Genomic DNA, 27543 nt, shown 5'->3' on the forward strand with positions numbered 1-27543 from the left:
TCTGTCAAAATATTCCTTTTTTTTTTCAAATTGTTAACTTACATTAGCCATTTCAAGCACAGATAAGGAGGATAGGCTATTTTTGAAGGCACATGTTGTTTAGGTACATTTTAGGTTCTTTTATTTGAGAAATGCACTAAAGTTCAAAATATTTGAAATAAAACTGATCTGCCCCCCGACTCAGTGGGTCTTTTGACTTCATAATGGGGTGTTCAAGCTCACCAACATTTGCCAATATGTTCCAACTTAGGTCGACAAAATAAAATTCCCTTGCACCAAGAGCAGTAAATAATATAACATTAAATGTTGGCAAAAGTGGCAAACGTTTAACACTCTTTTTATAGATAGATAGATAGATAGATAGGTAGGTAGGTAGGTAGGTAGGTAGGTAGGTAGGTAGGTAGGTAGATAGATAGATAGATAGATAGATAGATAGATAGATAGATAGATAGATAGATAGATAGATAGATAGATAGATAGATAGATAGATAGATAGATAGATAGATAGATAGATAGATAGATAGATAGCCAGCCTTTATGTGCTGGAATGTGGGATGGTTCCTGCCCAATGGCTTTGCCTGCTGTCAAGACATCACTGCACTATATAGCACAATATGTTTTCTGTAATTTATGTTGTTTCTGTGTCTGGTACATGCAGCATCCACTTCAACCTGTGGGCCTGGAAGGGGGCTCCTCCCACCTGTGGTCCCTTCTGGAGGTTTCTGATTTTCCCCAAATTGGGGTTTTTGAGTTTTTCCTTCCCCTTCTGGGAGCTTTGACAGGGGATGCTGTTGTGTACCTTGTACAGAGACATCTTTTCAGTATGACCTCTTTTCATCTGCCCTTTGAGACTTCGGTGATTTAGGGCTATATAAATAAAATTTGATTGATTGATTTGATATTATAATTACACCTCAAGGGGCAATACAAAAACTGGTACAATTTACAATATCTTGAACCTAATGGAAGTGAGGAACAAAAACAAGCGTTAAATACGGCAGAAGGTGAAACTCTTCAAACAGAATGTGAAAATGCTGATGTTTAAGTTCCAGTATTTAGGCAAGTGATGAATTGAGTTTGACTGTATTCAGTGATACTTCGCCGGGTAATCTTCCAGACGGAGGCACACAGGGAGGTGCATTAATTGCTCTCATTGGAAAAAATGGAAGAGTCTCTCGACTGTGTTGGCAGTCTAAAAAAAAATCAGGTGTGTAGTAAGGAGCACACTGGCAGGAGAAATGCTTGCCACATCAGCTGGTATTGACAATGCACTGTTCTTGGCTACACACTGAGACTACCACTGGAAACGCTGACCTTGATACTCTTTTCCTCATCTGTGTCATAGGCAATCATTCCCTGTTTGATGCTCTAAAATCCACATAAGTCACAGAAAAGAGAGTCAGGTTAGAAATCGGCAGTATTAAAGAGCTGCAAGCAAATAAAATCAAAGAGGTGTGTTCTGATGGAAAGTTACAACTAACTGATTTTTTCACTAAAAAAGGCGCTTCACCCCTCATGCTTCTAAGAGCCCTAGAGAAGGGTGTATGCGCACATTGAAGTGCAGTTGTTTTATTTGAGATGTTCAATGTTGTTGCTCAGTTGGGGGAGATTGTCATTATTATTATTATTATTATTAATATCCTATGTGCTGTGTGTTATTGCAAGTACTTGCAAGACTTGGTGTTTGTTTAGGCGAGAGTGTTGAGTAATGGTGGAATAAAGGAATCGTTGAGCAAAACTACGTGTGCAGTTTCAAATACTTTCATGCATTAGATCCCTGAACTCCTTTTACTTATTTAAGTAATTTATTTTCACTTATATTAACTAATTGTAACAACTGAATATTACAGCCTGTGTGTGACTGATTGTCCACTCATCATTTATTTTTTTTCCTCTATGACTTACTTATCTCTTGTAAGCATTCATCTCTGTCATATTGACATAATGTGGAGTATTGTGTCTGTATATGTTTGGATGAGGGAGGGGTGGGTAACTGTGGGCAGAGATGTATTGTTTTGTTGTTGTAGTTTGTGTTTTGTTAATTGGGAACCCCTCTAAAATGAGATGATTCAGCTCAAGAGGTTGATCCAAAACAAACAAATGGTCTTTAGACTTACTTGACTTTGTTTACTAGAACTGAACGAGTTTAGGAAAACATTTTGCAATTTGCAGTTTTTCTAACAGATATGGCGATCGATACAATTTGCGCTTCCCCCCCCCCCCCCCCCCCAAATCAAGTTTTAGTGCAATAATCACAAGGTACGTTTAAAACAGCATTGAAAAACATGACCGAAAAACATCATACCATCAAAACAATATAAGCCATGACTCTATGACACTAAAGCCCCGCTCACACCAACATGATCTACTCTACTTAACAAAATCACAGTTTCCACTGAGAAATCTACCCTGCTCTAATCTACCCTACTTGCTTTTTCTGGTACCTGTTGAATTGTGCTTACCCCCAAAAAAGAAGCCTAGTTACAAAACCTGAGGTATATACTTTACAGATTAAAATACACGACATGGAAAACTAGACGGGGAAAACTGCCACCATTAAAGACTAACAATGAAGAAAGGAAAAAAAAAAAGAGAAACGATTGTGCTTCCACAGCCTTCCTTTGATCGGCCTGAAGTGAATATCGTCTTCTGGTTGCCAGAGTATACCAAAAGAGCCACAGTCCAAGCACTAAATACAATAATCCTTCCGCACTCTGCATTGTTTTTTTAAAATTGAAATAAGCACGCTACTGTCACCGTGACATGACTAGCGAGGTGAGGGGAGATCCTAGGGTGTGATGGTGGAGACGCAATGTCCTTTGGTGTACAGCAGAGTAGTGCAGGACAGAGTGGAGTAGGGTATAAAGGTTTTCTGATTTTTTCTAAAAAAGGGAGTCCCTTTTTAAAGTTTTTAAAAATGTCCAAGTACGGCAAGAACAACCGTATTACTTGTAACTAGTGTATGAGTAATGTCTTATGTAAAAAAAAAAAAAAAAATGCAAAAGTGTAAAATTCACAATAGAAGGATTTCTGATTGTGTTATTTAAATATGAAAGGTAAAAAATGATGCAATAACCTTGAACTGGTTGCCAACCAATTTCAAGATAGACAGAGACAAACAACCACTCACGCACCCAATCACACCTAAGGACAATTTACACCTGTCATTCATGTTTTTGGGGTGTGGGAGGAAGCCTGAGTGCCCGGAGAGAACCCACACGGGCTCAGGGAGAACATGAAAACTCCTCACGAGAGAGAGAGAGAGCGAGAGAGAGAGAGAGAGAAACAGATAAGGAAGATCGCTCTCCTTCCATGGAGTTAATTCCACCATGTTCATTATTGTTGATTTGTTTTTTTCCAACCTGGTGTCACTCTTGTGAGAGCAGAATTGTGACATTCAGACTGAAGTGGCATTCCAAAAGATCAGAAATGGATTGGTTTCAGGATCACATAGCCAAGTAGTTTGGGTTGCATTTGAAAAAAATTGAATGTGTCATTCACACTATCGCTTAAAACGGGCAAAAATAATTGTGATTGGGTAACTTCAGGGTAGTGTGAACATAGTCATAACTTGGATAAGAGGACATGCATGTTCTGCCTCTTCAGAAAGTGAGCCACACTATTTTCCTCCCATGCTTCATGTAAATACTGTAAATAGTGTAAGTGACCATACCCCCCAAAAAATTCGGATGGTATATACTGTACCTCCCAATCTGAGTGGCCAAATCTTTAGCACGGTTATTAGTGTCTGCTGATGAATTTTCACTGCCCATGTAGCAAGTTGTAAAGATATGACCACAAAATTCCCTTGGATGCTGAGGAATGTAGTTTTCATCCCCAACTAATCTGCGAACATCTTCCAGCACCTGGTTATCTAAAAAAAAAAAAAAAAGGACAGATCAAAGGAAAACATTGTTATTTTTTTTGGTCAAACTATACTTTCTGCTAATGTATACAAATTAATAGCTTGTTTGAATGAATTATGATTTCCTGAAGGAACAATAGTCACAATTAACAATGTGTTGCATTGAAGGAAAATTTACTTACCTCCATTTGCTACAGTCTGGCAGACCAGCTCACACATAGAGTAGACTATACACGCAACAGAAGCGCTATCAACACCTCCACTCAAAGGTAACAGAAAACCTGCCTAAAAGGTAGCGTAAAAACAAATGTTAAGCAATAGTGAATTTGTTTTGTTGATTGAAAAAAAAATAATGAAGCTGTCATTATGTGTGACATGATTTGTGTATGCATTCTGTCTCACCTGTCCACTCCTCCTGAGGTAGTCCCACAGCCAACAGGCGGGCCCAAGGCTGAAACAATACAGAAATAAATAAAGAAGTTACCCCAAACAGTTGCACATGCCACATGGAAGTATAAACAAATTGTGCACCTGATTTCTTCCTCTGGTGTATACAATTGCCATGGTATTTGTTCGTAGGTGGGGAGGCAGATATCATCGTTGCAGGATAGCGAAAAGTCAACTTTGACCCTATAATATGGTTTGGATTCACTTCCCTGAACCAGAGAAGCACATTACAATATTATTCGAAAGTTAGTGTTGTTTTCCACTAAATGTGTCAAATTTTAACTGAACTATTAAGTTAAATATAAAACACACGACACCCCCCCCCCCCCCAAATCAGAAGATATATATATATATAAGACCAGAGCAGAATTTACATGGAATTCTTGACCATGCACCTTCATCCTATCAAATATGCTTTCTGCTTATTTTTTTTCCAATGCAATTTGCATGGGCATCAATTATATGTATTTTTTTTTTCTATTTGTGGCCCGAGCAGATCCCTATCCCATAAGAATGGCTATGGTCATATACAGTAAATCTATAAGTTGCTTTAAAATATACATTCCCTCTATGAGCCGTCACCTGACCGTGGTAAAGGGGTTTGTGGGTCCCAGTGATCCTAGGAGCTAAGTTGTCTGGGGCTTTATGCCCGTTAGGGTCACCCATGACAAACAGGTCCTACGAGAGGGACCAGATAAAGCACAGCTCACATAGACCCCTATGATAAGCAAATTTGGTGGATCGCGTTTTCCCTTGCCTGGACACGAGTCACTGGGGCCCCCCTCTGAAGCCAGCCCGGGAGCGCCAGGTGGCCAAGCCTGCACCCATGCCCGGCTGGGTGTGGGCATACTTATTGCCCCACAGTTCAGCGCCTGTATATTGGAGTTCACCCCAGCGGACGAAAGCATACCCTTCCTCTTCCTTCAGGTGGGGGATAGGTCCTGACTGTTGTTTGAGCCTATGCACAAAACAACAGCTCAGAGTGCCCACCCTTTTAGGATTCCCTGGAAGCCGTGTTGGAGAGGGAATCCTCTGGGGACTCCCTAAGCAATGACAATGAGACCTGGAGGGGCGTGATTGGGAGGAAAGGCTCTTCCCATCTGAAACCGAGCTGTGCTTTGTTATCGGGCTTCTGTGCTCATAGTAGATTGTCCATAACAAGCACCATGTTCAAACATAAGGCTATGGTTCGATAATCAACTGCGGTCATATCATCGGATTTGTGGCCGCATGTTTTGGACACAGGTGAAGAGCGGGGCGGACTGTCAACTGATCACTATTTAGTAATGGCGGGGGAGGATACCTTGGAGGACCCAAATGTATTGTAAGGGATTGCTGGGAAAGTCAGGCTCCCCCCAGAAGCTCTGAGTTTCAACTCCCACTTTCGACAGAATTTGACAGAATTTTTTGGACAGAATTGTCGTGGCGGCTGATTGGAGTTGTGGCTGTAAAGGTGGTTGGTGCCTGTCTTGGTGGCAACCCCCTGGCGGACACCAGCGGTAAGCGATGCAGTCAGACTGAAGAAGGAGTCCTATTGGGCCTTTTTGGCCTATGGGACAGGTACCAACTGGCCATGCGGAGTGTGGCTTTGGCTGTCGCTGAAACAAAATCTCGGGTTTGAGAGGAGCTAAGTTGAGGCGGTTTAGGACGGCTTTGGGGAAATTCTGGTCCACCATCCGGCGTCTCAAGAGGGGAAAGCAGTGCACCATTAACACTGTGTACAGTGGAGATGAGGCCCTGCTGACCTAAACTCAGGACATTGTGAGCCGGTAGGCAGAATACTTTGGTGCAGCTGGTGCAATGCACGAAGGCCCTTGGCTCCACTGGGGCCCTTGGCGAGGTATTTTCTGCCGCATTGAGCTTTTTACATATAATCAACCAGATTTAAAATTTGTAAAGCAGATCTTAATAAAAACATTTTCCACCATATCCGGCAAAGCATGTGTTATGGTAGGCCAAATAATGGAGACAAAACTGACAATATGTATTGAGCAATTGGTGGTGGATGTTCAAAATAGCTTAGTGTAACCCATATTATCCATTTTCAAACAGCGAAGTACTAAAGAACAGAATAAGGTATCTTATTGGCCTTTTTCTAGGAAAATATTGTAATCCAATTTTTTTTATGGTACCACCCATGTTTAATTATACAGAGCACACATCCTTGAAGGATGAGTCGAAATGTTTGAATTCGACTGGCACTCCAGGAGTGTCCTTTTTGGATAACGCTTGGCACTGAAAGAGTTCAGATTAACAAACAAGCTTGCTCAAGAACTACAAGTGTATTCTTGGAGTTCAAAGTTACAGTTTATAAAACTTGCTTACCATTTGTAGCTGACATGACTCTCCTCTATAGCAGCGCACATCCTCTAGGTCCAAAGTGGCTGTTATCACCTCCTAAAAAACAATGACATTCACCGTAAAAATCATAAATCATAATCATAAATTGATCAGTAGATTTTACCTGGTTTTCATCTGAATTACAAACATAGACAAACAAAGATTAACTTCAAACTAAAAGCAAACAAATAAAGAAGGTGGGTCACAAGCAGATCAAGCCAGACAGACAGCCTGATCAAGGGCAGCCAGAATTGTCTTCTTCAGCAAGACAGCATGCTTTGTGGACACCAGTGTATTCTGGCATTGCTGCCATGACATGCATTGACCACCTTACGGCCGCAGCTCCAATTGGCGTCCTCAACAATAGAGGCATGGAGCATTGTCCAATCAGACTCAGTGCCCACCACCTCCCTCAGGGCATGAGAGAAATTCTGTCGGCCATCCGTGTTTCAACCACTTCTGACGAAACTCTGTCAAATGTTCTCAGCAGAACCTTACAACACGCTTGAGGCTGCCGGGCAGACTGGCATCATCTCCCACCAAAGCCAACATGCCAGCAGGTGATGATCAGTTGATAGAAACAAAAAAAAATGCAACCACAAATCCGATGACACAACCACAAAGTCGACCACCGAACTGCGGCGCCCTGGTGCTATGTGCAAATAAGGAAATCTATATGCTTGACCATGATGTTTGTTATCGACAGTCCGTGATGAGCACAGTAATCTAACAACAGAACACCACACAGGTTCTGATTGGGGAAGGGATGGGGGTTCCTTCTAATAATGCTATGCAGGTCTCACTGACATTGCCCATGATAACAAATTGCTGCAATTGAATTTTTTGTATGTCTTCGGTGTTACATATGTCTACCAGTTTTTGTAGGTCTAATTCAGGGGTGTCTAAACTCGGTCCTTGAGGGCCGGTACCCTCCAAGTTTTCCAGCTTTCTTTCTTCGACAAACCTGACTAAAATCATCAGCTGATCAGCAAGCTCAGTATACCGTATTTACAGTATACCGACTATAAGTCGCTCCGGAGTATAAGTCGCACCAGCCAAAAAATGCAACTCGGGAGGTAAACGTTTTGCCACTTCCTCTTCGACGTCGCTTACGTCAGACTCATCGGTGCCATTTTAGTTCAGCCCTTCTCAGTTGTTTTTATAAATTACCGGCATTGTTGAAATGATTAACACAGGCCTAGAGCGCCCTCTTACGGTTTAGTGTGAAAATAACATGTGAAATGATGTATTAATGTGTTAATAATTTCACACATATGTCGCACCAGAGTATAAGTCGCACCCCCGTCCAAAGTATGAAAAAAAAACGCGACTTATAGTCTGAAAAATACGGTAAGCCTAATAACGATCCTGATAATGATCTTTGAGGACTGAGTTTGGATAGCCCTGGTCTAAGTCGAACATAGAGATCGACCAATTATCGGCCGGGCTGATAATCGGTGCCAATATTTGGAAATTTGACATATATTGGCATCTGCCTTGAAGAGGAAGCTGTCCTCACACACACTGGAGAGTGAGAGGAAAGGTTTACAGGGATCCCTCGCAACTTTGCGCTTCGATTTTCGCGCCCTCGGTCTTTCATGGATTTTTTTAGGGGAAAAAAAAAAAGCTATACTGTATTGCGATGACACATTGTGAGGTTTCTTCTTGCATGCTAGACAGACGAGGTAACTATAAATGCACTTGCTACGGGCCCTGCTCGGACGTGGAACACTCATTTACTTCAATCTTAAATGATTAAAACTTATACACTGTACAGCAAGTAAACAGCTAGCCCTTTCCTTTGAAGTCCTACGCAGCTGCGGTCTTATTAGTTGAGGCCTGGACGTTTAATTAAAGTCAGATCTGTACATGATCGAACATGATAACATTGGAGAGTTTACACTAAAATGTCATTCATTACGTTCGGGTCAGGTCGGGCTTCTATCTCGCTGACTTTTTTTATTTAATAAATATATGTTTATCAAAATGTATACTAAAATGATGCGTGGAATGTGGATACTAAACTAAGGAGTATTTGTTATGAAATAAATAATTTGGATAAAACAGAGAAGGCGCTGTAAGGTAATTGCTATTTAATACTACACGAGCCGCAGAGCCAGAGCATGCTCTGCGCACGTGAACGCCGCCCTCTTAATAATCTTAATATATCTTTTCCCATTTATTTGATTTGCATTATTCTATTTAAAGCCTAGTGGGCTGCAGTATTTCTCCACGTAATTAAGCAAGTGTGCACCAATGACAAATGGCCTTAAAATGTTCCCCGTCAACTCCATCAATGATGGAAAATTGTCTGTTAATGTAACCTCTGCAGACACAGAAATATAAAATATGTAAATGTTTATACAGTCTTGTTAAACTTAGATTTGATTAGAGAAGGCTTTAATTTGATATCATAAATCACCTCCCCCTCCCGAGTCCTCAGAGTTGTTATTTACACCTCTCCTCGGGTCACTTCCGGGGGTATTGAGCCCACTCTCAAACCTAACATAAATATATATATATATATATATATATATATATATATATATATATATATATTTTTTTTTTTTTTTTTGACACAAAGTTTTTTAGTAGCATCTGAAACATCTCAACAGTCCTTCTCTTCGTATATATATATATATATATATATATATATATATATATATATATATATATACATATATATATATATATATATATATATACATATATATATATATATATGTATATATGTATATACATATACATATATATATATATATATACATATATATATGTTATATATATATATATATATACATATATATATATATATATTATATATATATATATATACATATATATATATATATATATATATATATATATACACATACATATATATATATATATATATATATATATATATATACACATACATATATATATATATACATACATATATATACACATACATATATATATATATACATACATATATATATATATATATATATATATATATATATATATATATATATATACAATATATATACAATATATATATATAATATACATATATATACATATACATATATATATATATATACATATACATACATATATATATATATATATATATATATATATATATATATACATATACATATATATATACATATATATATATACATATACATATATATATACATATACGTGTATATATATATATATATATACATATATATATATATATATATATACATATATATATATATATATATATATATACATATATATGTATATATACATATACATATATACATATATATACATATACATATATACATATACATATATATACATATATATATATATATATATATATCAATCCAATCAATCAAATTTTATTTATATAGCCGTAAATCACCGAAGTCTCAAAGGGCTTCACAAAATGAAAAGAGGTCGTACAGAGACATCTTTTCAGTATAGGGTACACAACAGCATCCCCTGTCAAAGCTCCCAGAAGGGGAAGGAAAAACTCAAAAACCCCAAATTTGGGGAAAATCAGAAACCTCCAGAAGGGACCACAGGTGGGAGGAGCCCCCTTCCAGGCCCACAGGTTGAAGTGGATGCTGCATGTACCAGACACAGAAACAACATAAATTACAGAAAACATATTGTGCTATATAGTGCAGTGATGTCTTGACAGCAGGCAAGGCCATTGGGCAGGAACCATCCCACATTCCAGCCAGGTGGACTGCAGACGGCAGAATTCCTAACCCGTGATGGTCGACTCACGCAGGACCCAATGGAGGCGGTCAAGTCAACCCTCACCATCTAGCTAGCCCCCTCTCCCAGCCGGAAGAGGGGGGCAGGAAAAAAGAAAAAAGAAGAAGGCTACAGACAGGCTAAATTAACAAAATGCTTTTGAATATAAATGTGTTTTTAGTCGGGATTTAAAGATTTTTACTGAGGTGGCTGCGCGAACTTCCATAGGTAGGGCATTCCATAGTACTGGCGCGCGAATGGAAATTGCCCTTGATCCCGCAGACTTCTTTTTAGCCCGTGGGGTCGATAGCAAACCGGCATTTTGCGATCGAAGTTGTCGGGGCGGAACATAAGGTGATACTAAGTCGACGAGATAGGAAGGAGCTAAACCGTGTAGAATTTTATAAGTAATTAACAGCACCTTAAAATCACATCTCACGTGTATTGGAAGCCAATGCAGGTCAGCTAGAATCGGAGTAATATGATCAAACTTTCTCGTCCTTGTCAATAGTCTCGCCTCTGCATTCTGTACACACTGCAGGCTTTTAATGTAGGACATGGGAAGTCCAGAAAACAATATAAATGTTGCAATAGTCTAGGCGCGACGTAACAAATGCATGAATTAATGTTTCTGCATCGCTAAGAGAAAGAATAGGGCGAATTTTAGCTATATTGCGGAGGTGAAAAAACGCTGTTCTTGTCATGTTATTAATATGTGTTCGAAAGGAGAGAGTGGAGTCAAATATCACGCCGAGATTTTTTGCAGAACTACTTTGGGAAATAATACAGTTTTCTAGGTTCAGCGTGGTATTCTTAGGCAAGTGCTGATGATGAGCAGGGCCAATAAATAACATCTCAGTTTTATTAGGGTTGAGAAGCAGAAAATTGGAAGACATCCATTGTTTAATCTCGGCAAGGCAAGCCTCCAGTTTACTGCACTTGCACGGATCCGTTATTTCTAAGGGCATATAGAGTTGGGTATCATCAGCATAGCAATGAAAACTAATAGCATGTTTGCGTATAATATCGCCGAGAGGAATCATGTAGATGTTGAACAATAAGGGACCAAGTACTGACCCCTGCGGGACACCACATGAGACGGAGAAAGACTCAGAGATCGCATCACCATAAGAAACACTATGCGTCCTTCCCAGGATGTAAGATCTGAACCAAGAAAGTGCTGATCCCGAGATACCAACACATGATCTAAGACGTTCTATAAGAATATGATGATCAATAGTGTCAAATGCGGCACTAAGATCAAGCAGTAACAATACTGATGAGACGTTGGAATCCAAGGCTAATAGAAGATCATTCGTCACTTTTACTAGGGCTGTCTCAGTTGAGTGGTTGGCCCTAAAACCTGACTGAAGGAGTTCAAATCTATTGTTGTCTATCATAAAATCGCTAAGCTGTTGTGTTACAACTTTCTCAAGAATTTTGGCGATAAACGGAAGGTGTGACACTGGCCTATAGTTAGAGAGATCTTCAGGATCTAGGTGAGGTTTCTTAAGTAATGGTTGAATGACAGCCGTCTTAAAAGTCTCAGGTACAATGCCAGAGGAGAGTGACAGGTTGATAATATTCAAGACAGATGACCCTAAGACCGGGAATAAATCTTTGACGAGTTTGCCTGGAAGCGGGTCGAGCATGCAGGACGTCGGCTTTGCTGCATTAACTAGTTGTGTAAGACACTCCAGGGATACTAAATCAAACTGGGACAGGGTAGCCAGACTTTCATGAACCTGATTGTCCGAACTAGCATCAACACTCATAGTCGAGGTGGTGAGCGGCGCTGCCTTTTTTATTTCTTCCCTTATTAGCTGAATCCGCTGAGTAAAGAATTGCATGAAATCGTGTGCTGAATGGAGGGAATTATGATTATGATTAACCTGCTGCTGCTGTGTTAGCTGCGCTACCGTCTCAAATAAATACTTTGGGTTGTTTTTATTAAGACTAATCATTTTGGAAAAGTGATTGGTTTTTGCTAACCTAAGAGCCTCTTTATATTTCAGCAAGCTATCGCACCAGGCCTGACGGAAAACCTCGAGTTTAGTTGTTCGCCATTTACGCTCAAGTTGTCTACTTAACAATTTACACATACGCGTTTCCTCCGTAAACCATGGAGTGTGCCGCTTCAAACGAGTTTTAAGTTTCAGCGGCGCAATAGTTAAGGGAATTTAAAAGAACCGAATTAAAATCATTCGCGAGCTTATCGACTGAGCCAGTTGCGGAAGGCAGTAATTCAGAAAGTGCAGCAGTGGTTAAAAAATTTATATCACGGCTCTTAAAGCCTTGGTTGTGGACAACAAGACCACACTGAGCTAGGACTTCAAATGTTATAAGATAATGATCAGACATAACGTTAGAAAGCGGCAGAATTGTGACGTTTGAGGCAGTTAGGCCATGTGTTAGCACTAAGTCTAAGATATTACCATTCTGGTGTGTTGCTGCTTTTATTATTTATGTAAAGCCAAATGCATCGATTATTGCTTGAAAAGCTACAGTAAGTGGCTCTAGTGGGGAGTTCATATGAATATTGAAGTCACCCATAATTAATATATTATCTGTGTGAGTTATTAAGTCAGCCATAAGTTCAGGGAATTCATCTAAGAATCCAGAGTATGGGCCAGGAGGACGGTAAATAACTACCACACAGAATGGTGGTGAGGAGCTCGATCGCATAACGAGAGCCTCAAATGTCTTGAAAGTGTGACTCGTGCTCGTGCTAAGCCTAAAATCAGATTCTGAAATTAGGGCGACACCCCCCCCTTTTTTACAAGGACGGGCAACATGTGAGCCCACAAAGTTTGCGGGTGAGGCCTCATTTAATGGTAGGAATTCATTTGGTTTTAGCCAGGTTTCGCAGAGACCAAGCACGTTAAGATTTTGATCTGTAATAAGATCGTTTACAAGAAGGGCTTTTGAAGGGAGTGACCTAATATTTATAAAGCCGAATTTAAACTGGGACATTTTTCCCGGACTATTCTGAGTCCTCGAGTTGGTAGTACTAATACCAACAAGATTTTTATGGCTGGGGCTTGCTCTGTATTTTGAGTAATTAAAACCTCTTCGCAATGTTAGTAAAGTAGGAATTCGATTGTTGACGACTACAGCGCGCGTATTGATGCTAATATTCCGCCTAGGCACTTTGTCACTAGTCTTACTGATTAGAGAGGCAGGGCTCTTTTCCTTAATCCACACCACCTCAGCAGAAGTCTTATCATTAGGGCATTCAGCATTAGGTATTGAAACAGTGTGTGGATTGCAGTGACCTAGACTAAGTATGCTATGTGTGTTGTAACAGTCCAGCCTAGTGCCGGTTAACTCTAGCCTTAACGACTCCACACCCGTTCTAGCAGGCTTGCTACTCGCCTGCGACCCGACATGCTCTAATGTGGGAAGTCATGGAAGGCTTAAACAGTAATCTATGTTTCTAGAACGAGTAATGGCGCCTTTCCAGTTAGGGTGAAGGCCATCCATTCTCAGCAGGTCGGGCCGGCCCCAGAAAGAGGGCCAATTATCTACAAACTGGAAACCCTGCTCTTTACAGAAACCAGCCATCCATCGGTTAAGCGAGAATAATCTGCTAAACCTCTCATCATTGCCTCTCGCAGGCAGAGGGCCAGAGACAATAACTCGATGCCGACTCATCTTTCTAGCGAGATTACAAGTCCTAGCTATGTTCTTCTTTGTAATCTCAGACTGCCTCATTCTAGTATCGTTGGAGCCGACGTGTATCACTATGTCCGAGTAGCTAGTGTTGTTTGCACTAGACTGGTGTCTAGCCCTCTTGCGTGTCAGCTCCCTAAGGTTAGCTTCAATGTCGGGTGCTCTGGCCCCAGGGATACACATTACAGTGGCTGGCTTTTTAAGCTTGATGTTACGGGTGATGGGAGTCCCCTATAACTAAAGTGCAGGAGCCAGTAGACTGAGGAGGAGTTTGCCTAGCGAGGGGGCTAAAACGATTATGCGTCCGAACAGGCTCACCGCGGCTAGCAGGCTTCTTAGGGCTAATGCTAGCCGGACGAGCGGGTAGGCTACGACCCACACTAGCCGACGCTAGCGGCATTGCGGGAGGGCTACGGCCCGCATTGTCATTATCAGATGTGTCCGTCTGATCTACGATTATCAGACTACTCTGCTCTAGCTGACGGACACGGCCCTCTAGGAGAGAAAGCCTCTCCAAAAGAATAACGCAGGTGTCGCAAGTGACAGATGAGGTGGAGGTGCACGGAGCGATGCTTACCTTAGTACAGCCGAGCGACATACTTACGCTAGCAGAGCTGCACGAGGACGAACGGAGCTAGGGGCTGTTCAGAGAAACGGCGAATCACTAGCTATCGAAGAATGGAAGCAGTCCTCAAAAATGAAGGAAAAAGAAGAAAAAACAACGACGAACACAGGTCCGACGGGTGGTGGTAAAAATAGAAAAATAAAAAAAGAAAAAAATATCGTTCGTCTCTCCAGCTAAGGCTAAAACAGCGACAGCAGCAAAACAGCGACAGCAGCAAAACACTAATATATATATATATATATATATATATATATATATATATATATATATATATATATATATATATATATATATATACGAAGAGAAGGACTGTTGAGATGTTTCAGATACTACTAAAAAAACTTTTTTGTGTCAAAATCACTGTTGTGCAGAAAACATATCTTTACACAGCTTGGTCTCACTCAAATGACCTATTTTCAAACAGTGATTACGAAAGGCCAGAATAAGATAGAATCTTAGTCTCTTTTTCTAGGTGAAGAATGGAATCCAATATTTCATATGTTAGCAGACAGGTCTGCAGAGTAATACAATTCAAAATTTCATTGGCCTTGAAAAATTCATAAAAAAAAATTCGGCTAGCACTAAGGGTTGCCGTTTCAATGCTTGGCACTGTACGACTTAAGTTAGTCACTGTGAGCTGACTAGTCTGTTCTTGAGAGCTCTGCTTTGAAACCTTTCCTTCCTTAATCACACTCATGTGGTAAGCAAGGGTATTTTTCAAGTCTTTTCTTTTCTGGCACAACTTTGTCAGAAAGTTCTTAAATTTCAGCATCCAAGCAACTGCCTTCCTGAGCCGAAGCCATGAACAAAAATATTGTATAAAAGACAATATATGTCTGATTTCCAACTGAGGTAGCGCTGCCCACAACCTTCCTCACCTCTGGATGATTAGAGAATCATAATAATGTAAGATAACAAACTTTATTCTACAGTCAATTTGCGTGTTACAGCAATATTTTAATTAAGTAGCAAAGACTACGGTAAAGAAACTGTGTGGCTCAAATTCAACAATTAGTCCTAATTGGCCACCTGTGTTGCAGGCCCCAACCCTCTTAAAGGGATGGGAACATGCACCTATCTCACCTTTCTTAAAGGGGCAGTGACACAAATGCCCATTGGGCAATGAGCCATACCAACTAACAAACAAATATTTATCCAGCCCTTGGCAAGAACAGAAATTTAGATAAACTTTGTTCACACAATCATAATAATCAGATTATGATTCTGGGTTAAATCTGGGTTTGTGTTTGGAACTTAATATTCTCTGTGTGCTTGTCAAGAATTGCTCAATAGACTCCAGCTTCTCTTTTTAGTAAAGTGAAGAGCCTATTATCAATTTTGAGTGTGAGCATGAAGAAACAAAGTATATAATCAGATACCACTCTAAAGGATAGTGAAAGGACTTACCACATCAGTTAAGGAAAACTGTGCTCCATGTGCCACAACGTCACCATTAACGACCACCATGGCACATCCATCATAATACAGTCTGTCTCCATCACATCCCTTCTGATTTGCATACAAGTAGATCCCTCCACTCTGCAAGTGCACTCAAATTGCTCAGACTTTAAGTAGAATGACAAACATAAGACCTATGAAAACTTAACACCAGATTGATTGGTTAGAGCAATGTACAGTACTATATATTGCTACAGTCTAATCATTACCGACTTTATTGTTAAATACAGCTCAACTTTCATTCGTTGGTATGTACATCAGAATAAAATTTGTAACATCTGGAGAAGATAGGTGTACCATATGTTGATTGATGTCCTGGAAAGAAATCGGGGGGGAAAAAAAAAAAAGTAAAATAACCAAAATGTTAAGACGGGTAATGCAGAGGGTGATCAACACTCACCAGCCCTCCCTGCACGACTTTGCAAGCTCTCGCTATCAGAAGCGACCATTTTAAAAGTCCAAGATGGATTTTATTTCCGAGAACAGTGTGTTCCAGGGTTTACTACTGGTATGGGGAAAGGCTGACTGTCTAATGTTCATTCTCTAGAGAAGGATCTTGCCGTTAGGTTTGATGAGCTCTTGGTCTTGCTGATATGAATGCTTGACAGTACAGTATTTACTATTCATGTTTTTCCTTAGTAATGTAGCAAGCAAGTAAGTAGCATTTGTTCTCTTTAAATATATATTGCAGTTTTATTTAAATCATTTTAATCCCTGTGATTTATTGTGATTCATTTTATTTGGTGAATTTTCATAAATACTATATTGTCTTTGAGGTGAAGTAAAGGCCCATGACGTTATTTAGAATCTGCATCTGTGCTTTAGCAAATTTGAACCAAAAATATTTTTGTTTCAAAATAAGAGTCGCCATTAGTTGACTATTCGAATAAAAATCTCTCGTGACAGCTCTAATGTACAATGACAATAAAGTTGCATTCTATTCCACACACATGGGTACACAGAGAAGAACAACCATTCACGCACCCAATCACACCTCAGGTCAATTAGGTATGTCCAATACACCTGCCACGCTTTGGAGTGTGGGAGGAAGCTAGACTGCCCAGAGAGAAACCACGCGGGCTCGGGGAGAACATGCAAACGCCAAACAGGAAGGCCAGGGCGAGGTGGATTTGAACTCAGGCCCCTGACCTTAGCACTGTGAGGTGAACGTGCTAACCACTGCTCCACCGAGCCACCCATGAAAAAAAATAATAATAAAAAATAAAAATCAGTTGATCTACCTTGTTGGTGGCTGACTTGATCAAGCTGAGTCTTCGTTCTGCTTTGCAGAGCTCATGGTGGCTTGCAGAGGAATTAGTAAATATTTCAACTCCATCAAGACCCATCTGACTATGAGGGCTAAAAGAAGTCATTCATCAAAAAGTAAATGATATAAAACTATTGCTTCTTTTATACGACTAAATATTGTTAAAGAATATGTTTCGTTACCTTGAAGGGTGCCATAACTCTTCACACATTTCTGTACCAATACAGGTATCCTTAGTGGAGAGCACACAGTCTCCAAAAGGGACTGTATCCTGAAGACCACAGTCAGTTTGGCACTATACTGAAAGCACACAATCACATGTCATAGCTACATGCAAGTAATAGTTTATTTACCTGCCCTGTGACCTGCTGGATCATTCTTGGCAGAAAGTACTCCTCTACTGTCCTTTAAGATAGAAAAGATGGGCAAAGTCATTTTCAGCATTTTCAAATGTGAACTGTCACATGATTAGGTCCTCCACAGACACATAGGCATCCTCCCGTGGTTAGAAAATCACATGTGAAATGAAGGGCATGACTGTGATTGTGAATGGTTGACTGACAATAAGTCCTGGATATAAAACTTGTGTTAACCAGCCTCTCCTCATTTGAAAAGAGATTAAAAAAATATTTGAAGAGTGATATGCTGCTACTGATTAATAATTTTTTAGCCACGTAATAAAAATCGTTGTTAAGACCGAACAAAGTGACCCACCCCTAATAAAGTAAAGACGTCACTTATGTTGAGAGTAGGGCTTAAAATTTGTAGTGGTGCTGCTGAGATATTTTGTCAAATTTGTGCAATAATTGAATAAGATACTGATGATTTTGCCATGCCTTATGGGTGTGAAAAGTTACATATGTTTTTGCGTTTGTCAAGACCCTTAAAAATAGTGATTTTCTTGGATAATAACATGTTGGCACAGCAAAATCATTTTACAAAAAAAATCATGAACTCCGTGAGTCGACATGTTTAAGATCTAAGCATCATTCGGAGCAAAATTAAACTACAGTGGATTACGACGTCCCTGCCTTACGTTTTTTTTTCACCTTACGAGATGAACTGCAACGTTTTTTTGTCCCCTTTTGACGCCATTTCTTTCACCTTATGACACCTCCAACATACCAATCAGTGTGCGCGCGTGACTGCAAGTCGCTCCACGCTCATACTGTACGTCTATACACGCATCACTGAATACGTCACTACAATGATCTGATCTGCTATTGGTCAGCGTCACGACTCCCGAAGATACTGGTCTACTATTGGTCAGTGTCCCGTAACTACTAAGATGCTGGTCTGCTATTGGTTGGCATCACTCGTTAAAAATGGCGGAATGGTAAAGCTTCTTTCTCGTGCGAGCGATTACAATATCATATTTTTTGTGCATTTTAGTGTTTAATTCAAACGTTAATTGGTTAGCCATGGGTCCCAACATTGCTAGTGATGTTAAAGAGAAGTAACAAGATGATTTATATGGAAACAAAGCTGGAGCTAATCAAGAAATACGCCTAGGCTAGGCTAGGCTACCCTCACTAGGGAATATGGCCATAACAAGCTCGTCATGTCACTCAAAGGTAAATAAAGCCTGTATATATTTTTTTATTTATGGAGTTATTTAATTGTATACATGCATATTATATACATATAAGTAGCACTTACTGTACAATTTTGATACCAATTTTTAATATGTATATATAATTTTGAGATTTTTTTATTATGTTTTGATGTGATCTAAAACAACTCCTGACAAGCTGAGGAGTCTGTTAAAAAAAACCCTTGGAAACTTTAAATTGTTTGAATTTACAAGGATTCTCTGCCTCTGCTATTGTGTTGCTTGTATGCTGTAGCCTCCATTTACTGCCACCTATAGTATGGGAGAATATCGTCTGACTGCAGGGAAAGACTATCGTCTGACTGCAGAGTATAAAGTGCTGCAACAACATGTGCCAGAGCGTCAAGCATAAACCAAGCTAGACTTTTGCTGCAGACTTGTTTTCACCGTAGTGAATTTCAGTGCAAGGCAAATGCAGAAAAAGACATTTCGTATTATGCAACTGGTGGATTTTTCATTGTATGGGAAAGTAAGAAAGAGGGAAAGGCTTTTTTGTTCACACTGGGGGGTACTGAATGCCCTATTGTGATATGCATATTGTGAAACTTCATAATGCAATATATTGATATTATTACCGAGCCCTACTACACGTGCCTATCTATTTTCATAAATCTAGTTGATACATAGAACTGAGACAACATCCTTAAAAAAATTCAAGGGAGCATTTTCTGAGCCATTTTGTAAACATTTTGTACTTAAAGACTACCTCAGGAGGTCCTGAAAGCATGACTTGATGAGTACAGGGAGCAATGTTTTTACGTTTAATCTGGTACTCCATTTGTTGTTGTCTTGTAAGTGCCAAATAAATATCCGGTGTTCCACATGTTGTGTCTAGTCTTTTATTTGCCGTTTTCCCGTTACCGATCAAGTTTTAATGGATAATGCCATTTGGGGAACGGCTGTGACGTCAAAGTCATTGAATGGGTCATTCCTTGCGCCCACCACTCTCTGTCAGTGATATGCCAGAGCGTTGTTGTCATTGCTAAAACTGCAACATGGATATTTGTTATCATTAAAAAGTCCAGAACGTTTTCATAAACTAGTGCTGTCTGTGCTAGCTGGTGCTGCAGGCAACAGCCAATAAGCGATCAAGTCTTACCTATCAACGACTCTTTGTCATGGCTATGCTTCCAGGAGTTAAGAAGGAGTGTCTACAGTGTAAGCAAAATACAATTGGATGCCATTTTTCCAAATGAACCACATGTGTTTTTCCTACTGAGCTCCGAGGTACATTTCAAATATCGATGATTTAGCCAGGCCTTATGTGTGTGCAAAGTCTCATGGGTTTTTGTGAAAGGTAACACCCTCAAAATCAGTTATTAATCAGTTAACAGATATTTTGGAGAATAACCTGTTGGCAATAGCTATTTATGAAAAATCACAAACCTTGTGTTATGAAATCATTAGTGCTGCGTATTGTGTCTTAAAAGTGCATTGCGACATATTGCGAAACAGCAAAGGCGTATATACTGGGCAATGTTTGTAAAAAAAAAAATGTATGGCACATATTAACAATGACTGAAAAAAACAGAAAGAAATTACTAGAATAGGCTAATTCTATTCATTCTTTTTCAGAAGCCACACAGACCTCTCAAAAGTCAGGGACTCGCCGTGAAGTAACTGAATTAACCAACATTTAACTGGCAAGCTAAACTAAAAAGTTAAGTCATTTACATTATATTATTTGCCTCTGGACAACAACAATGATATAAAGGACACCACTCAGCTTTCTAAGCAGGAGAAAGCAGTTGTGGCCCTAATTCCAATAATTCAGGGGTCACCAATCCTGATTCAATGACATAATTATTATCAGACTTCTGTATAGGTTCCTGATGACCTTACCATATGAACCAGGTGTGTCAAAACAGGTTACACAGAAAATATGCTGGATATATAGCCCTCTAGTAGCAGGATTGGTGAGTCCTGCTCCAGGCACCACCAACTTTCTCAAGTAAGCATGTGATACCCTCGAGTGATTGGCATTGTGAATTACATTTAGTGATGGATTTCATAGATGAAAACACTGTATCTCAAGTGTAATTGAGTCATGCCACTTCAGCCATACGATTACCAACCGAAACTTTGTCCAGGGTGAGAACCATCGCATCTCTCTGTAAACGCCATGGTTGGCCATAAGCATCTTTGGCCGAATCAGTAGGATTTGCCTAACAGGATAGAGAATAAATAAATTGATTCGTTGTACATATATATATATATATATATATATATATATAGTCGGCCGACTTACGAGCGTGGTCCGCAGAGTTTTTTGTCCCCCCCCTTATGCACAGACCATTCGCCTTACGAGCAATCTGACATGCCGGCCATTGTATTTGTTCATATATTTTCGCCTTGCCACGTCATCAAAATCAATAGTTAGAGCTTGTTACGAGAAATCTGACATGCCGGCCATTGTATTTGTTCATATACAGTGGGCCCCCAGGTTACGAACTTAATCCGTTCAGCGGCTACGCTCGTAACTCGAACTGCTCGTATGACGGGCAATCCAAATCTATGTTAATTAGTGAATGCGTGCAACGCGTGCAAAAACCTTAGGTAAAAACATCACGACTTTATACACATATTAAAAATGAGTAACATAATCTACTGTACAGTTAAATTAAATAACATATACAAAGGAAAAATGACATTTATCTTTGGAGCGATGTGACTTGAGCTGGGTGGAGGCGGAGGGGAGCAGAGACCAACCCGCAAAGTTAACACAGTTACGCTGATATGCTATTGCTCTTACAATGTCACAGTCACAGTTTCAATCACGGTGTCAGTCACGGAGATGCTAAAACATATCACCGGCGATTTCCTTCTCTTTAATCCATAATAGAAGAATCCTCTCCATTTTGTTGTCGAGCGAGGTCCATCCCCCGGCAAGGAAAGTCTAGCCCTTAGAAGATTGCCGAGCGGTTCCGTCCATAGTCACGAGCAAGGTTAACTATGCGTGTGCCTCCCTCTTTTTTTTTTTATTATCTCCTGCTTCGTTTCTATTTTTATCATCCTCTTACTTGTTCCTTTACCGCTACTAGCAATTTTAGAAGCTATGTCTAACAGATAAAGTTTGCAAAGTCTTCACAACATTCCTTCCTTCCGTTTTTCACTCATTTTCTCTCCTTCCTTCCATCCCGACCAGCTGTGCCATCAAGCTAGATAAAGGCGTTCGGCCAATAGCATATCGGCATTTCTGTGATTGACGTGACCAATAGCATCTCCGTGAGTGAGACCGGGTGACCTTAATCGACCAATAGCATATTGGCATCTCCGTGACTGACTCCGTGACTGACACCGTGACTGAGACAGTGACTGTGACGTTGTAAGAGCAATAGCGTTCACGTTACTGTCACAAGCGTCAACTGCTTGTTGACGCAGCTAAGCGAAAATATATTTGCATACACAATGGCCGGCATGTCGGATTGTTCGTAAGACGAAAGGTTTGCTCGTAATTGGGGGACAAAAATCTCCGTGTTCCACGCTCGTAAGTCGAATCTACGAATTTTTCATCTTACGAACGTGGACCGCGGCGTTTTTTGTCCCCCTCTTACGCACAAACCTTTCGTCTTACGAACAATCCAACATGCCGGTCAGTGTGTCCGCACTATTTTTTTTTGCTTTGCTGCGTCATCAAAAGTAATTATTCTGGCATGACACGGAAACGCCGATATGATATAGGTCTAAAAAAGTCACAGTCACTGTCTCAGTCACGGTCTCAGTCACGGAGATGCCGATATGCTATTGGTCGATTAAGGTCACAGTCCCGGTCTCAGTCACGGAGATGCGGATATGCTATTGGCCGGCGTCACGTCAATCACAGAAATGCCGATATGCTATTGGCCGAACGCCTTCATCTAGCTAGATGGCACAGCTGGTTGGTGTGTTGTGAAGACTTTGCAAACTTTAGCTGTTAGAAATGGCTTCTAAATTTGCTAGTGGCGGTAAAGGAAGAAGTAAGAGGATGATGACAATAGAAACGAAGCAAGAGATAATAAAAAAATACGAAGGAGGCGCACGCATAGTTAACCTTGCTTGTGAGTATGGCCGAAAACGCTCGGCAATCTTCTAAGGGCAAGAATTTCCTTGCCAGGGGACGGACCTCGGTCAACAACAAAATGCAGAGGCTTCTTCTATTATGGATTGAAAAGAAGGAAATCGCCGGTGATATGTTCTAGTTTGAGAAAAGTTCCCGTTTAAGAAAATAAATAAATAAATTCTGCGGGTTGGTCTCTGCTCCCCTCCGCCTCCACCCAGACCTATGATTAGATTTAAAACATACTGTTGATCATTAAGAACACATTAATTTGAAAGTTTTTGAAATGTAGAACAATTTAATGCACTCCTTTTTGATGAAATGATCAAAATTTTACACACTGTACACTGTCCTGTTAAGGTCAACCAGATCATATGTTACTCATTAACATTTGAAACACGTCCACTGGAAATTGAGATTTAAAATGACATCTGACCTAGAGGGAGCCATTACATATGAGCTATCAAAATGTTATCCAGCACCACATTCTCCATCTTCCACACTTATCACATTATTGAACAAGTTTTAAAAGTTACCTGTTGAGAAAAATTACCCGGCAGTTGTACCGTACATTGCGATGCATGATGGGCCTAAGAGAATAAAACACATTTTCAATTGTTTGTTATTAAATTGCAGACTCATCTTTATTTATCATATACACTCCAGGAAACACAAACATCTGAATTAAAGTGGTATATTACTTAATCTTATCTGACAGGAAACCGTCTCTGTCCACACATCAATTTGTCTTCGAAAATTTGTATTGCAAATGTGTCAAAGTAGAAAATGAGGATTATTGGGTAAGACCTAAATCATTTCCTGCATCAGAAAAAAAAAACTGTAACCCTTCACAAGAAGGCACTTCATAATTCAAATTTTAAATTATATCATATACTAGATAACTTGTGGCCAGGAAGCAATGAATAAAGAACATTTGTTTTTAACTCTGAGTTAATACTTACATTCCAACATCACAGATAATGTCTTGGGTAATGGGCGATTCTAGAAGCTTCTTGAGAACTTGAAAACAGTGTAGCAATGTGTCCGATTCATGAAAGTGGTCTGCACAACCATACCCACTATAAAAAATTAAGAATTATAAGAGAGGTGTCAGATATAAACAAAATCCAATTTTTTGATACATTTCATTTGAAAAACATCATGTACAGTAATAAGAGCTGTGTGATGTGACAAATACATAGATGGATAATGTACCACAGTAATTGGAATTGTGTGATCGGCCAAATAGCTAGAAGGACAGCTCAATGGATAGAGGAGACTGTACCATTTCACAAAATACATGATAAAACATGGTTTTAAAAAGCCAGAATTATACAGAAGGCTATTTTTATCTGTAGTCAGCTGGCTATGGGGGGAAAAATATTGGTATCTAAACGACAAATCTGGTATCCAACTATTCGGGTCTCCTTAAGCAGTGTTTGCCAGCCACGGATACTTGTACACCTCAGTGGAAGAGGGCATTGAAACATTTACCGTATTTTTCGAACGATAAGGTGCGACTTTTTCCTCATGATTTGAGCGCTGCGCTTTATAATCCAGTGCATCTTATCCGCTGTTTTTTTCCCACCGGTCAAGCAATTGTGTGTATCTGCTCAGGAAGTCAGTTTATGGAACAACTATGAAATAGAACTGCAAAAATGTGAATCAATGGCTGTGCTCAAAAAGAGTTTTAAAATATATTATTAAAAAATGTCTAAATTGAATAAGATTATTCTGCCCTTCAAAAGAGCTTTGATGCTTTAGATTTGTACATAGACTTATGTATTATATATATATATATATATATATATATATATATATATATATATATATATATATATATATATATATATATATATATTTTTTTTTTTTTTTATATTTTTTTATATTTTTATTTTTTATATTTTTATATTTTTTTTAATTGTCTACCAACTGCAACATTCTCTCTTTAACAGCATTCTGTCTCCCATCTTTTAATTGATAGCTTAATTTAGTGAACATTGCACACACTGCATATAAATAATTTTTTTTTTTTTTTTTTTTAACTTTCATATACCATCTTTTTGCATTAATATCTGATCTTATGACCTACGGCTTATAGTCCATTGCGGCTTATCCGTGGCAAAAGATGTTTTTTTTTGGTCAATTTTAACTGCTGCGGCTTATATACCGGTGCGGCTTATAGTCCGGAAAATACGGTAATAATAAATCGCCTAAAACAATAAACTTTAGGACAGACCATTTTTTTGTGTTAAATAAATGATCAAAAGTACCCCTTGCAACGTGCTGACATAAGTGCTGACCATCCTCCTACATGAAGGCAGTGAGGGACTACCCTCTCTTCCGCCAGGGTGAATCCCAACACATACTGAACGGAACCGAAAACCAAGAACACAAAACAGAGAACTGAACCAAATTGTAGATTTGGTGGATTGTTCCACAAAAAAGGTAAGCCCACCAGAAGCACCAGAAGCTACAAGTAACAGAACCAATTGGAGAATGGAGGAACTCTATTGTCACAAGGCTTTCGTGAAGGTAGGGGTGCGTAATCTAGAATCTGACTGGCTAAAATAACAGTCTTTCAAATGTGCAAGTGCATGTGTGCATGCAGGAAAGTGTGGTCAATGACTGCTTTAAAATGTGAAGGCATTGCGAAAAATGAACATCACGCATCAAAACACATCTAAGCTGAAATCTTATTGGATAAAAATTACATTTCATGTAAGATATAGATATTGGTCTTTGCTTCTAATAGTGCCTTGATGGCACACCAATGGTAAAATGTTGTCCTGAGCACTATTACATTACATTTTGAGCACATTTGAATAAATCGCACCAGATTTCCAGCTCTGGGCCCAGTCTGTATTTTGCTCCATTTTCTTTGGCAATCTTAATGCCTGTAAGAAGACAAAGAACAAGAATTACAACACAGTTGACTGGTGTTGACATGGTAAAGAAAATGACCACCATTTATTGAAACTTTTTCTTTTTTCCACCAATAATAGAAGCAATCGGACTGAATTATTTCAACGTTGCCATATCGGAGAGTTTTCTGGCATGAACTGCCCGTTTACGGTCACACGACAGCATCTCATTTGAATTTATTTTAGGGCTGTTACCAACAATTACTTTAATCATTGACTAATCGCAAGTGTTGGGAGTAATACATTAAAAAAGTAATGTAATTACTGTAATGCATTACTTTTTGCTGTAGTAGTAATGTAATGCATAACATTTTTTTTTTTTACTCGTTAAAAATGAGAGTAACACAATACATTACAATGCATTTTTAACCTGAGTGTTTTTTTCCCCCCAAATTCGCCCAAAAAAAGAAAAAACCCTGAAAGTGGTGTTTCAATCATTCACACTCACTAACATGCCTAAAGACAATTTGGACTCCCCAATATACCAACGGTGCACGTTTTTGGAATGTGGAAGAATGCTGGAGTAAGCGCAGAAAACACATGCTGGCACAGGGAGAACATGCAAACTCTATACAGAAATGTTGGAGCTAGAAGCGAGCCCGCAAGTTTTGCACTGTGAGACGGACATGCTAACCAGTCTGCCACCCTTGAAATAAACCATGAAAACCATATGTACAGTATAGGGTTTTATCGTTGTTTTAAAACATTCAATTCTGTGACACCAAAAAAGATTATATGTGTTAATTAGGTTTTCTTCTTTACTTGATAACGATGTTGAAAGAGGTCAAACAAAATCCAAAACATTAGTCATCTCACACTGATTACAGGTCACACTTACTTTTCAGTATTCGCTCATAGTTGCCGTCAAACTCCAACGCCCATTGATCGAGCGAGCACGTAGCAAGAGTAACTTTCCTTCCCATTGTCTTGGCAAAGTAATTATGCAAAGCTATTGCTCGATTACCACAAACTACGCTTAAATATTTCCCTGATATGTTTTCATGCAATATTTAAGATGTCTCCCTGACGTGACACCGCGGGTGCATTTCAGATTTCCTCGCACCATAGGGTGCGTTCGGAAATATGCTCCAAACGCGCACTTTGAGTTCGGAAATTCGCTGCTTCGGTGAACTGTGCCTTTCGAAAATTCAATGTGCACTAAAAAAACACATTCTGAGGGAGAGCCAGCGCGTCGGGGAAAACAGCAGAAAAAAACAACAATTCAATCTCAGCCGCGGGTTGAGAACGTAAGATATGTTCAGAAATTAACGGAATTGGATCGCGCTGTACTTATTCGAACACTAGCGCACGGAAGTCAGGGTGAATTTCCGAACGCGCCGAAACGTATCAATACTTAAATCTCGCCATGGGCGGAATGGTGCGTCAATGTGGTTGCCATTTTGAATGTGGAAAATAGAATGATTAGTGAAGTTTCCTGATTCGTTTTCTAATAAAACAGACCAACATTCTAATATATATATATATATATATATATATATATATATATATACATATATATATATATAGTACAATTATACATTATACAA

The 27543-nt window shown here is 39.3% G+C and overlaps 1 protein-coding gene across 2 annotated transcripts in view; it reads right to left on the minus strand.

Moving 5' to 3' along the window:
• nadsyn1 (NAD synthetase 1) overlaps window positions 1-27233 on the minus strand; it is a 40515-nt gene extending 13282 nt beyond the window's left edge. The window contains exons 1-14 of one of the 2 annotated variants that reach the window (XM_088412768.1): window positions 26835-27233; window positions 25909-25969; window positions 24035-24151; window positions 23609-23662; window positions 21112-21201; window positions 17778-17829; window positions 17607-17695; window positions 17399-17516; window positions 16107-16238; window positions 6638-6709; window positions 4397-4521; window positions 4268-4316; window positions 4048-4150; window positions 3706-3874 (exon numbers count right to left, since the gene is read on the minus strand). In XM_088412768.1, the coding sequence (XP_088268894.1) occupies window positions 3706-3874; window positions 4048-4150; window positions 4268-4316; window positions 4397-4521; window positions 6638-6709; window positions 16107-16238; window positions 17399-17516; window positions 17607-17695; window positions 17778-17829; window positions 21112-21201; window positions 23609-23662; window positions 24035-24151; window positions 25909-25969; window positions 26835-26919 (1316 nt within the window). In that variant the 5' untranslated portion in view covers window positions 26920-27233. The remainder of the gene's footprint in view (window positions 1-3705; window positions 3875-4047; window positions 4151-4267; window positions 4317-4396; window positions 4522-6637; window positions 6710-16106; window positions 16239-17398; window positions 17517-17606; window positions 17696-17777; window positions 17830-21111; window positions 21202-23608; window positions 23663-24034; window positions 24152-25908; window positions 25970-26834) is intronic. The other variant, XM_088412769.1, reaches the window with a different exon arrangement.
• Between the last annotated feature and the right edge of the window lie 310 nt (window positions 27234-27543).

Source organism: Hippichthys cyanospilos, chromosome 4 (genome assembly GCF_059441005.1).
Source record: "Hippichthys cyanospilos isolate Australia breed blue-spotted pipefish chromosome 4, RoL_Hcya_1.0, whole genome shotgun sequence".
NCBI lineage: Eukaryota > Metazoa > Chordata > Actinopteri > Syngnathiformes > Syngnathidae > Hippichthys > Hippichthys cyanospilos.